The sequence below is a fragment of the Sorghum bicolor genome, chromosome 5, assembly GCF_000003195.3.
Source record: "Sorghum bicolor cultivar BTx623 chromosome 5, Sorghum_bicolor_NCBIv3, whole genome shotgun sequence".
Taxonomy (NCBI): domain Eukaryota; kingdom Viridiplantae; phylum Streptophyta; class Magnoliopsida; order Poales; family Poaceae; genus Sorghum; species Sorghum bicolor.
Genome location: NC_012874.2, coordinates 113,119 through 126,598, shown reverse-complemented (window position 1 = coordinate 126,598; position 13,480 = coordinate 113,119). Strand labels below are relative to the sequence as shown.

Here is a 13,480-nt window from a genome sequence, read left to right as displayed (position 1 = left end):
AAGATAAGTACACTTCTAATATCTTATTTATTTTTTGCATAATATTTTTTATTATCCTTCAAAAACAACTTTTTGTTTAGCCACACTAGTTTTTTCTCCTACACGAGCTTTCTAGAGCCGGTACTGTCTCCGACTCCTCCCTACACGTGCACGAGATCCGCCCTCTGCATTTCGGGTGGTCGGCAGTAGCTCTCTGGCGAGGCTGGCAATCCCACGCGTGTCTAGGTTCCGCACCTCATGCTGATTGTTGGCTAGACCAGAGCTGGTACAAACTCTAGGATGAATTAACTACTTGTGCTAATTTTATAACAAAAAATCTAAAACTTATCTCAGTACTGATTTTTATCTAAAGTTTATTTATACATCATGTACTACCTATTCTTTATATTTATTTTTCAGGGGTTTGGCCCAGTCGACAAGCTACGCTCGGGGACTCGTCGACTATTCCCTACGCTGTGCCCGGGGACTGCTCCGACCACCGAGCACGTTTACGTTCCCAACCACGCTCGGGGACTTGTCGACTACTCTCTATGTTGTGCTCGAAGACTGTGCCGACCACCGAGCACGTTTACGTTCCCAACCACGCTCGGGGACTTGTCCACCGGTCCCTACGCCGTGCTCGAGGACTGTGCCGACCACCGAGCACTATACGCTCGGGGACTGGTCGACCAGCTCACCAATTTAAGAACTTGGGGACTGCACCGACCACCGAGCACTATACGCTCGGGGACTGGTCGACCAGCCCACCAATTTAACAATCCGGGGACTGCACCGACCACCGAGCACTCGACGCTCGGGGACTGGTCACCCAGTCTATTAGCTCGGAACTTCAAGGACTGCACCGACCACCGAGCACTCGACGCTCGGGGACTGGTCGCCCAGTCTATTAGCTCGGGGATTGTACCGACCACCGAGCACTATACGCTCGGGGACTGGTCGACCAGCCCACCAATTTGAGAATTCGGGGACTGTACCGACCACCGAGCACTATACGCTCGGGGACTGGTCGACCAGCCCACCAATTTGAGAATTCGGGGACTGTACCGACCACCGAGCGTTATATGCTCGGGGACTGGTCGATTAGTCTATTCAATTGCAGACGGACTGGTAAATTCAACTTTTTAGACCTTGCTACAAGGCTCATACTTCGCCTTCCAGCAAGCTCGGGGACTACATCGGTACGATGCATCTGGCGATGCATCTCAGTTACAGAATTTCTTTGAGGATTTTGACCCTGGCACCACGTGCCTACGTCACCTACTACCAGGCTCGGGGACTAAGTGGGCACACTTCACCTTGCGGTGAATATGCTTGCTTTTTTGATGTTTAAACCTTTCAAAAAAGTAAAGTGGGCACACTTCACCAGGAAAGAAATCTTTTTTAATTTAGAGCACCATGCATTCTTCGAACAACTCGCTTCTTCGACGTCAATGTTGATCAACTGTCTTTTGAGTTGGTCAAAGAACCGTTGCAACTGTTTGGGCGACTTTCCCACTTATTGAAGACGTCAAGCCTCACTGATCGAAGAAGCTCAAGACGGCGTGTTACATCACAATACATGGTGCTCGGGGACTAGCTGTGGGGGTATAAACCCCTATACCCTTACGGCTAGACTTCGGCAAGGAGGCTTGGCCCATTACGAGACGAGTACAAGGCTTGATCCGACAACCTGGAGTTTCGCGCAAGGAAACGAGATGTGGAGATCAAGCAGGATTCTAGTCGGTTAGAATAGGAATTGATATCGAATTATCCATGGCAATTGTAACCGACTAGGATTAGTTTCCAGATCTGTAACCCTGCCCTCCAGACTATATAAGGAGGGGCAAGGGACCCCCCTAGGACAGGAGATTCTCTCAACACAAATCAATACAACCAGACGCAGGACGTAGGTATTACGCCAACTCGGCGGCCGAACCTGGATAAAAAGCTTGTCCGTGTCTTGCGTCACCATCGAGTTCGTAGTTTGCGCACCGTCTACCGATAAACTACTACCGTGGGTATACCCCAAGGTAGACTGCCGACCAGCTTTCGTCGACATATAGGAATTGAAAACAAAGGAAGGCAGATGAGATGGCCTTTGGTAGAAGCTAAGGTGAAACAAAGGAACTGTTTGCTGCTCCCATTTTTTTAAATCTAAACAACTTCACAGCATTGAAAGCAAAGCTAGCTATTACAAGTGTTAAAGTGCTTATATATATAGACACATGTGTATGCCGTGCATACATTTCTTTTGCTGATCTACAATCCGCCGAAGCCCAAACACACCATTCCAAGCATACATTTCCTTTGTTTGTATGCATTCCGTAGAAGCACCAACACCATCGGGTCATCTACAAGCACATCAAGAGATCTGATCAAATAGTTTGCAAAAAAAGATCTAATCAAACACTTCATATGGTGACTCATAAGTCTCATAATTTCATTTTCCTTTGCTGATAGAAATACTAGAAGTAAAATTTGGTTGTTTATTGTACATTCTCAAACATCAAGTATTGGTAAAATAAACAAACAACACGTTTTTCCATGGATGTATGCAAACTATCACCACCATTCCCAAAATGACGATGAGTCTGTGTTATTTGTCCTCCCTAGCATAGGAGATTCATCACAACCATCATGTAGTAACAAACCCATACACACATCAAAACCATACATGAGAGCCTTAGCAAAAGGATTTTCCGTATGGAAGATGAAGTTTTCCAAGCTTTGGTCCACATGTTGCGTGAGAAATAACTACTTACAGATCCATCTCACTAGAAGAGCAAGTTACTATATTCTTGTGCACACTAGCAAAAAATGCAAGTAATGAGACCTTGCAATATGAGTTAACATAGTGGAGAAACAAATAGTCAGCATTTCAGCGCATTGCTTGATGCAATTACATAGCTTCCATGCATATACATACGCCCACCTTCCCTACATCCACATCACATATTGAGAAGACCAAGCATGGAGTCATGACCATGGTTGAGATTGGAAAAATAGATGACTAGGGACGCAAGAAAATTTCACAATCGCTCACCAAATCAGTTGATCGCACCACATTCGCTCACCATAGGAAAATTTCCCGTTGCACCATACATGTGTCGTTGACCGCATGAACACAAGGTGCAATGGGAGTGAACTTTTGGCATATAAGCAAGTCAATGTGGACCCAAGATGGGAAAATGAAATTATTCCCTAGGACACACATCAAGAAGAAATAAGCAAGTGAAAGTTAGCTCAAAGCTATCGGTTTCACCAAGCCCAATGGGATGGTTTGATCATCTAATTCAACTTCATGCATGACAAGGTGAGCAACATACCTTCTCACTAAGAGAACTTGTCATTGACATCACTTAAGAGATCTACAGATTGTTTCAGGAATAGGTTAATCTAAGAAATCTTGAATTTGGATATAGAAGAACGTAAACTGCTTTTAGATATACCATTTGTTTAAATTTATACTAACCACAACTACAAATATGTATTTTTTCTTTAGACTACATATCTGACCTAGATCTCATAGTAAAACTATGCCAAACAAGTCCACAGCTTACAATGCAACTCTAGATTGATTTGCATTTGTGTAAGTGTGTTATCTTTGCATCCAATTTCTAGGTAGGTCGTAGGAATTATATGTACAATGATATAGCAATGGCACAGGTAGGAAGTAGAAAAATGTGTCTTTTCGGTACTATATACAAGGATGGAAAACTTGCATGCAAAACCTAGTAGGAGTTCAAATCCAATGAAGCACCTCATGGCCACGACACTTGCCAGTGTATTGTATTCTCTTGGGAAGCCAAGGCATGCGTGCCACGCTATTCAACTTGCAACTTTCCTAGCTAGTATTGCATTATTTTATTCTTTTAATTTCTAATACAATCTCTATATTGTTAATAATATATGATTAATCATATAACATGTGGATCCTATTTCTATAGATATATATTTGGTTGATCTATCAGATCTTACAACTAAGGTGCCTTAAGAAGAACAATGTCACCTTGTGGAACATGCATAAATTATGTGTGGCATATACTATATATACATGCATAACTTATGTCTGCCATATATATACTATAGTATATATGAAGCAAGTAGCAGTAGTTATGTACCATGCACATATGTAATACTGTAAGAGGTCCATGCATATACTCATGTATACCAAGGGTTGTTAATTTGTCTCATTGAAAGTTGAAATAAAAGAAATAAAACAATCAAAAGATAGACATCAGCAGCAACAAATTGTTAATACCAATAGTACATAGGTAGGGTTCTAGCTACCAAATGCATGTTAAATAGGTTGCTTCATCCATTCAAATTAAGTACTAAACTTTAAAAGCTATAGACTAGCTAGTTAGCTAATTAAAGAATTGGAGAAACAAAGAAAATATCCACTGGAATTGATGGTCCAAATAAATAATTATTTGTCCAATGATATATAGATTACTGCAACTCATCAAAGCATGCAAATGAACAAAAAGGGTGATTCATGATGACTTGCCATCATGACCAAAACTAAATAAAAAAAATGCATGCATCCTAGGCTACTAGACTCTCCTAACTTTAATGGTACTAGTACCCATTTGCATTGTTTGCAGTAGCAACACTTCCACAACTTGGCACATTACCCCTGCTGCCTCTTGTTGTTGTTGTTGTTGGGCTTGATCCAGTAGCGGTCCAACAATGACCCACCATTGTTGTTCTTGTTACTTTTCACCATGGCCTTGTTATCCCCCTCCTCCTCCTCCTCTTGCACTCCAGTTGATCCTACAAAACCACCTCCAGTGTTCACTCCCTGCTGAGTCCCTACTAGCTGCCTGGCATCATTAGTGGTTGAGCCACTCAACCCATGCCCATGCATTGCACCATATGCTGGTAGTGGAAATGACATGTCCATTCCATTGTTGCCGTCACTCATCGCGAGACCTGTGTCGTAGCTACTGCTACCATGAAGAAGCCCTTTTCTCAGCATCTCTAGGAAAGATGGCATTGTCCCACTCTCTCCCGCGGCCAGCACTGGCACTGATGCCTGGTTGGACAGTGACATTGGCGTGAAGGGCAGGGAGGCATGCTGGTTGTCCATGGTAAAGTTAAACTCACCGCCTTCAGTTGCCGACATAAGTGTCGGGAGCACATTGGGGAATAAACCTGTCATCGATGAGGTGGACATCATCATGTTAGGCACCATCATTAGTTGTGTGTTGATGCTCATCTTGCTAGAGCTGGTGTTGGTGCTGGGGGATAATGGTGCATAGGCAGCCGATGAGGATGATGAGGTGCCAGAGGCTGAGATGGATCCAGAGGTGCGCTTGTTCTTGCGACACCCACCGCCAACGGGAACATTGCGGAGGGCGCCGCCATGTGTCCAATAGCGGCGGCAGCCCTTGCAGAAGTAGCGTGGTTGCGACGTGCTATAGTTGTTGTAGTAGCAAAATTTGGTGTTGTTGGAGTTGCAGCGTGGACATCTGAGCGCCTCAGCCAGTTGCGGTCGTGGCTTACGCTCCCCGCTGCCACTTGCCTGTTGTGTGACCTGTGCCTGCTTTGGGCTCCTAGCTTCCTCCTTTATAATGGGGGATGACACAATCGCCTCCTGCACCAAATAAGTTGTGGATGCACAAATTATTAACATGTGCGAGAGCCATTATTAGCGCCACAAAGCAAAGAGAAATAACAATAAAAATTACACTTATCACCCAACTTTCTAATTTAACAAATTAAATATCATGGAGCACAAGCTTGTTCAAAATCATCGAAGAAATGTGCACTAACTTTTTAGATGGAAATAAAGTGATGATTTTCTATCGTAGCTAGAACGTGTGATAACCACAATCATAATTTTTATGGTACTTCCTCCATTCTAAACTATAAGTCGTTTTGATTTTTTGGTATATTCATTTTACTATGCATCTAGATACATAACAAAATAGTGAACCAAAAAAATCAAAGTGGTTTATAATTTGGAACAGAGAGAGTAGATTATTGTGTTGTGTGCTAGTACATATGTAATGACACACCAAAACCAAATATGTATTTTATAGGTCCCACCTTTGTCGTTCCTGATCTCATCATCCCATAGGACCTATATATCTAGCCACTTGTGTATTTCATGAAACCTGGCACCAAAATTTTGGACTCCAATCAATTTAATCCAATGTCTATTTGCAACCCCTTTTGACCCTAAACACTCCTCGAGTCGCCTCGTTTCCACCTCCCTATAGCCTACGGTGCCGTGACTACCACACCTACTAGTAACACACTCCTGCCCTCACCCAGCCCCACACTAGTGCGAATTCCTTGCTCACTAGTGTTGGATACTGAGAGACAACCCTACCACGCCTAACTGCCTAAGCTCCCCTTTTAGATCGATATGCCAATGTATGCATCTCACCTTCATGACACAAATTAGACACTCCAACGTGTCTCATCCTCTCTATCGATCCCTCAAGGCTCACACAGGACAGGACTATGGTGAGCACCAACACTGAACCTTAATCTCATTAGTGTCGCCAAAGTCAGAGAAGAAGATACATGGCCTATCGCCCCAAAGATGCAGTGACAACTTTGTTTAAATAAATTCCAGATACTTATTAACGATGCACGCTGCTATATATAGAAAACCAAATCAAGAGGCTGAAATAAATAAAAAAAGTTTAGGAAACTTTGAATTAACTTGGAAGGCGATTATATTGGTCCATGGAGAATATTCATGCATTATATATGTAACGAGTACCTTGCACACATATATATATATATATATATATATGCAACATCATGAAAAAGGGAGGATGGAGCTAGAGCACCAAGTTACCTGCTGGTGGTTTTGGGGAGACGATGCTGCTGCAGTGCTGCTGGAGCTCATGTCCATGGAATCTTAATTTCCTTCCTTGCGCTAATTAAGCTGTAGCAAAATATAGATACATGAACAAGCTAGCACTTACATATATGCATGCATCACCCGCCCACCAAATAAATTAAAGGATAAATGGATCTATCGATCGATCCTAGCTAGCTCAGGTAATATAAAGCATGCAAAGAGACCCATGCTGTGCATCAATCAAATCAAAATCTCTGAAAATCAACACATCTGGCAACCATGCATGCAAACCTGTATCAAATCAAGAAGGAGGACTGACCCGGATGTTGTGCCGGCGGGCGGCCTTCGTTCCGATCGTCTCTGGGGTGGCCGGATCGGTGATCGATGATGCTAGCTGTGACGACGACGACTGTGAGAGATAGATGGTGATCGATCCTTTAGCTGTTGTTTTTATAGAGAGGAGGATCGGAGTGAGCGAGAGATGTTGGATCGATGGTGTGAAGCAGGGTCCAGCCATATACAGATACAGTGGGCTGCAGGCTGGGCATGCAGATGTATGGAGAGCCTGCCAGAGCTAGTGGAAACGGCGGCGGATTTCCGTGAAAGCAACCGCGCGGCGCGTCTGCTAGCTGATGACGCAGAGCATGGCATGAGAGCCATGCTCTAGCTAGCTACTCTTGTGGATGTCGCGCCCGCCGATCGAGATGCCTTGCAGCTCTTCTCTTCCGATCCGTTCGCATACAACAGAAACGGCAGAGAGTCGTCTAACAATTTATTTTGTTATATATATATATATATATATATATATATATATATATATATATATAAAGCTAGCTCGACGGTGCAGCAGTGCTCGCACGCATCTTGCACTACAAGCCTCTCTCTCATCCTTGCATGCATGGTACGTTGTTTCCCCCCTTTCCTCCCTGGAAAACAAACGACAGTGGTGACAGTCACATCAGTTTCGATCTAGAACACGGCATCACACAAGCACACAGAACGTGCATCTCCCACATACGCACCTTTGTGCGTGCGGCTCGCCAAATTTAAAACCAGCTTATAAAAAAAAACCAAAACTTTACAAGATTCTTCGTCACATCGAATCATGCGACACATGCATGAAGTATTAAATATAGATAAAAAGAATAATTAATTGCACAGTTTATCTGTAAATCACAAGACGAATCTTTTAAGCCTAGTTACTCTATAATTAGACAATATTTGTCAAATAAAAACGAAAATGCTACAGTGTCAAAATCCAAAAACTTTTTGCATCTAAACAAGGCCTAAGTCTTGTTTACTTCTTTTTTTTTTGCAAAATGGACATCGTAGCACTTTCGTTTATATTTAATAAATATTGCCCAATCATAAATTAACTAGGCTCAAAAGATTATTCTCGCAAATTATAGGTAAACTGTATAATTAGTTTTTATTTTCGTCTATATTTAATGCTTCATGGAAACGTCTAAAGATTCGATGTGACGGAAAATCTGAAAAATTTTGCAAATTTTTTTAGAAACTAAATAAGGCCTTAGCCAGTTTTGACAAACTAGATCCAGACCCATCGAATAGACAAACTAGAATGTTTCTAGATTGACACTTCCACGCCTTCTGGTCGTTCTGAACAATTGATCATGGCTTTCTTGGCACTATGTGGTGTCACAGTGTTTTGGGGTGTCTGATACTCTCTATTGCCAATTCTTAGTGGTTCTATGCATGGTTGCCAGGGGACACATACATTTCTTTTAATTTAGGAGTACTTTTGCACTAAAGCATAATCTAGATCGTCACCATTGAATTTGTTGTGTATATCATTTGAAGGTAAAATGTGTGACAACATGTGTCCACCCTCTTACTGGTGCTCTTGCTACCACAAAAGGGATCCCCACGTACCATTGCTAGCTCCTCCTTGTGACGTGCATACGGTGCCTTTGCGACCTCACAGAGGCACCATATGCACGCCCAGCTAGCCCACATCCAGTGTGAGGTTGGTTGAAGTCAGGAGCTGAGAGACAAACGATGGCTGGCTGGGCTAGCAATAGCAGGTGGGATACAAGAGAGCGGCCATAAGAGGGAGAAGGGCGCAGGTGAAGAATAAGGAAGAGGGCTGTAGCTGCTGGGAAGACTAGGGCTTAAGGGTGATGAGGGACAGAGGCGGAGGCTTTTTGTTTGGATTGCAAAGAATAGTAAAAAAGGGAAAAGGCGTTCCTATCATGCTTAACAATGTGAGTAGTGATAGATGTAGCGGTATTATTAAACACTAAGAAAGATACTGGGCTAGCTAGTATATATATGCGATGAAGCTGCTCATCGAAAAGAACCTCGCTCACCGAGTGGCTCCACGTATGTTTGGTCCAGCAGTACGTAATACTTACGTAGCTCCATCCTTCATACTACATCATCTTCTGTATATAGTCTATGAATTATGATTGGTTGAGTACTACTGTTACCAAAATTTTAGTTAGGCCCTGTTTAGTTCTCCACCCAAAAAATTTTCATCCATCCTATCGAATCTTTGGACACATGCATGGAACATTAAATGTAGATAAAAAAAATAAACTAATTACACAATTAGGTTGAAAATCGCGAGACGAATCTTTTAAGCCTAGTTAGTTTATGATTAGCCTTTAAGTGCTACAGTAACCACATGTGCTACTGACAGATTAATTATGCTTAATAGATTTATCTTGCAGTTTCCAGACGAGCTATGTAATTTGTCTTTTTATTAGTTTCTAAAAATCTCTCCCGACATCCTTCCGACACATCTGATGTGACAACCAAAAATTTTTCATCTCCAATCTAAACAGGGCCTTATAGACCTGAGGGCACTCACAATGTAAGACTCTAATACATAGTCCAAGACAATTAATTATATATTGTTTATAGTATTTTGCTGATGTGGCAGCATATTTATTGAAGAAAGAGGTAGAAAAAATAAGACTAAGTCTTATTTAGACTGTAAGTCTACATTGTTCGAGGCAATAAATAACTTTACACTCATGATTGAGTCTACATTGTGAGTGCTCTGATCCTCCCATCCAATTCCTACAATATCAATCCTTTTTCTTTCTTTTTTTTTGGGGTGGGTCGGGGGGGGGGGGGGCGGGGGGGTTCCATCTTCGCTCGCCCAGACTGCAGTTTGAGGAACCGAAATTCATATTGATGCATGATCCTACCTACCATGGACCGTTCTCAAACATATGTACTGAGCGAGAATGAAATAAGAGCTCATTTTCAAATATAAAAGGAATAGGAATGGTGTTCTGTCGCACAGCCGCCCAACAAAGACACCATATGTTTCTGAGACTACATCAATACTCCAAGCTATCCAATTGCCTTCCGTGTTCACTTCCGGAAGGTGAGGCCTGTCTTATAAGCGTCTCACCATATAAAACAGTTGCTTCAGAAAAACACACAGTCAGTTCTTAACATGCTCTATTCACATCCAACGCTTTTGATCAGATCTGGACTTTTGCTTGTAACTACAACCAGAGTTTAGAACAGAGACTGGTAAAAATCAGGGAAATATCAACCTTAGCAAGCAAAATAAACATGGCCAGAGACGGTTCTTACTTGCCTCTATTCATACCCGATGACTGCCAAGCGTTAATTAACAATCAACATGGAATGCATCTAACATGGGTAATGGGTTAGCTGAAGCGGTGCAGAATATGATTGTGCCTGAAAACATCGTCAGAGGAGCTCATGAAGCTCTGTTGGATGTCTTGCCTCATCAGGTGAACCATTCACAGCCCTGAGAATAATAAGAACAATCTACGCCTTCACATGTTCACGGATGAATTGCTCGACAGCTGAAACATTACCGGTCGAACCGGCACCCTCAGCAACAGCCACCTTGTTCTGGCACTGGCTGAAGTTGAATACCTCTCCAGGGACCCCGAGCTGGACTTCATCAGAGATGTCAGCTGATGATATGGCATTCCTTGATTCCCGAAGCTTGTTTCTACAACATGGGAAAGAAGGGCAGGCATTAAAAACCTTGTGAATTTATAAAATATTTTACATCAGTTGGAGACTGGTGCACATGTTGTTTGCATGCTCCCTTAAAGGTGTCTACGAGTTATATCGGGATCATAGATCTGTTTGGGATAAGAAAAGGGGATATGCAAGAACTACTACTACTACTACTACTACTCCCCAACCCAAATAAATTCTATATATCTTTGCATGAGCCCGTTCGCTTGTCTTATCAGCCGTACATTTTCTGCCAGCCAGCAGTGTTTTTCTCTCACAATAAACATTTATTGACTAGTGGGTGAGTCATTCAAATTCTAATTGTGCAAGTACCATAAATGTTGGGATGAGAGAGCTGCCCTTTACATTTCTTTCTCCAACTGTTTCTTTATGAACTCCTTTGAGTGGGCTGTAACTTTATCTGTCTTGTTGCAGAATATAAGCACAGGAACCTTTTTCTTCACTACAATTGCCTTTGTCAGAATGTCATACAGGTACCTGCAAAAGGATGGTATTGTTATGCAATGTTAACAGCATTAACAAAGGATCAAACAGAGTAATTTTTCTGCGATTTTAATAACATTAACAAATGATCAAACAGAGTAATTGTTATGAAATGTTGAGAATATGGAGAAGGCTGCTAGTCACACATTGTTAACTACAATAAGAAATTAATCAAACACAATAATTTATGCAATCTTGGGACATGAATAAAGCTCCTAATCACACTGCTAATTTCAATCCAGCACAAAAGGAAGTAAAAGTAGATGATATAGACACCAAAGTTATTTGATAAATACTAAAACAGAGGGCACAAAAATTACTCTGCAGCAGCTTGCATGCTAGACAAGAAATCTTGAGCGTCAACAATGAAAACAACCCCAGCTGCTTTAGGCAGGACTTCATCAAGCTTGGGCTTGAGCCTTGAATGGCCAGGGACATCAACAACATGCACAGGTTTTACTTTGCCTTTCTGAAAAGGGAAATAGGAAGAAGGTTTAGCAAAAATGTTGCAGTCAAGAAATGCATGTTTCTTCATAAAAAAAACTAGGCTATCCATTTTATTTTTTTATCTCAATATGTCTGAAAAAGAATTAACTCTGCAAGTTTCTTACCCTTTCTTGCTCTGAATGCAGTACAAATGTGTCATTGTTTTCTTCCATTGAAGTCACAGTTCCTTGATGTGATGATCCATCCCGAAGCTGACACAGAATTAGGCAATTAGCAGATAAATAAAAGATAGTAACGACCCAACTACCTGTTACAATGGTATTGATATAAATACCAAATGGTCTAATAGACAAAATCAACAAAAATAAATAATCCTGATTTTTAATGGTATCGTAATGCAGTGCTTCTATAATCAGATATGAGCATAGTCAAATCAAACCAAACCAACTACACTATATGTAAAAACAAAATCCAACCACACAAGAAAGAGATGTCCAGCTAGAATTTTATGCAAAAAATGAGGTTCAGACAAGATTATTTTGCAAACTAGATACTATAACCTTGTCCTTAACATGTAAAACCCTACACCGCACAGACGAAAAGAACAGCAGTTACCTGGTAGAAAATAGTAGTTTTGCCACTGCCACTAAGGCCGGATAGCACTATAGTATTTGGCTTCGAGGATTTCAGACAAGATGCTGTGGAAACAGAGAGGCAGACAAAGTAATTGCTTAGCACTCACCACTCTAATGCAATGAATTGTATGATAAAGCATAGATCTTGAGAAGCAACATGGCTGAATCAGATAATATGTAGAGCATGACACATGACAACTTATAATACCCAATTTGGAATGGAGGGAGTAGATCAACGTATCTCTTCTCTGAACAAAAAGCAAAACCCTTCTTCACTTCATAACATAAACATGCCATCATCAGAGACCTCATGTTCAAATCATCGAGCCAGGACAATTTACAATGCACACTAACTATTTGCTCATAAAACCATGGGGCCAATTCTCAATTATCCGTTGAAGTCTTGGAACTTGTGGCACAATGGCACCTCAGAGTCTGAATGAACCAAGGCTCAAAATTTCCACTACGTTCTTCCTTTCTAAGCACACCTACTATAATTGTTCACAAACTCCAAAGATTGGCTAATTTATACAGCTATAAACGATACTGTTTCTCCCCCCATGCATAAATTAGGTAACTGTGGCTTGCTCTCCTGTAGTTGCTTAATTTAATCAGACTATAGCCTCTTCCTCCACTGCCCAAATCAGCTCCCATATGATCCAGGGCATGGAGTCGGTCACCCCATTTTAATTACCCATATTATAATAATATGGTGGAGAGAGAGAGAGACCTACGATAAGCAGCAGGATTGTGAGGGCAACCACCGCGGCGGCGATATAGATCTGCTCCGTAGGCTGCTGGCGGATCCAGCTCTCGGCTTGGCGCACCCACACCTCGGCTTGGTGAACCCACTCGTCCATGGCTGCTTGGAAATGGCCGACGGCGGCGGTGGCGGTGGCGGTGGCGGTGGCGGTGGGAGTCGCTCGCTTGGGGAGTTGGGCACGAGGGAAAGGGAAATGGTGGTTGCGGGCCGGGCCGTTGCCGTCCAGTGAGCGTGGGTTTGGCGGGCCGGGCCGGGCCGGCCTATGCCTTGCGTGCTCTTTGGTTTTGTTTGGTTTGGGTTTCGGCCATCTTGTCCGTCCTTTTTTTTTTGGGCGTTATGAAGCACATCGGCACA

The 13,480-nt window shown here is 42.3% G+C and overlaps 2 protein-coding genes across 4 annotated transcripts; both read right to left on the bottom strand.

Moving 5' to 3' along the window:
• LOC8066529 (dof zinc finger protein PBF) lies at positions 4,389 to 7,368 on the bottom strand. The gene is made up of 3 exons (XM_002448807.2): positions 7,122 to 7,368; positions 6,797 to 6,886; positions 4,389 to 5,578 (listed from the first exon to the last, which is right to left on the bottom strand). Exons 2-3 carry the CDS (start codon positions 6,851 to 6,853, stop codon positions 4,613 to 4,615), a joined length of 1,023 nt encoding a protein of 340 aa, XP_002448852.1. The 5' UTR covers positions 6,854 to 6,886; positions 7,122 to 7,368; the 3' UTR covers positions 4,389 to 4,612.
• LOC8059225 (signal recognition particle receptor subunit beta) lies at positions 10,009 to 13,384 on the bottom strand. Of its 3 annotated transcripts, none has more exons than XR_002453484.1 (7): positions 13,094 to 13,384; positions 12,344 to 12,426; positions 11,893 to 11,979; positions 11,602 to 11,750; positions 11,144 to 11,275; positions 10,376 to 10,766; positions 10,009 to 10,284 (listed from the first exon to the last, which is right to left on the bottom strand). XR_002453484.1 is itself a non-coding variant. In XM_002448806.2 (6 exons), the coding sequence occupies exons 1-6, from the start codon at positions 13,221 to 13,223 to the stop codon at positions 10,577 to 10,579; spliced, it is 771 nt and encodes a 256-aa protein (XP_002448851.1). In that variant the 5' UTR covers positions 13,224 to 13,384; the 3' UTR covers positions 10,011 to 10,576. The 3 variants fall into 3 exon arrangements, 1 of the variants encoding a protein (XP_002448851.1); XR_002453485.1 differs by having other exon boundaries at positions 10,380 to 10,766; XM_002448806.2 differs by having other exon boundaries at positions 10,011 to 10,766.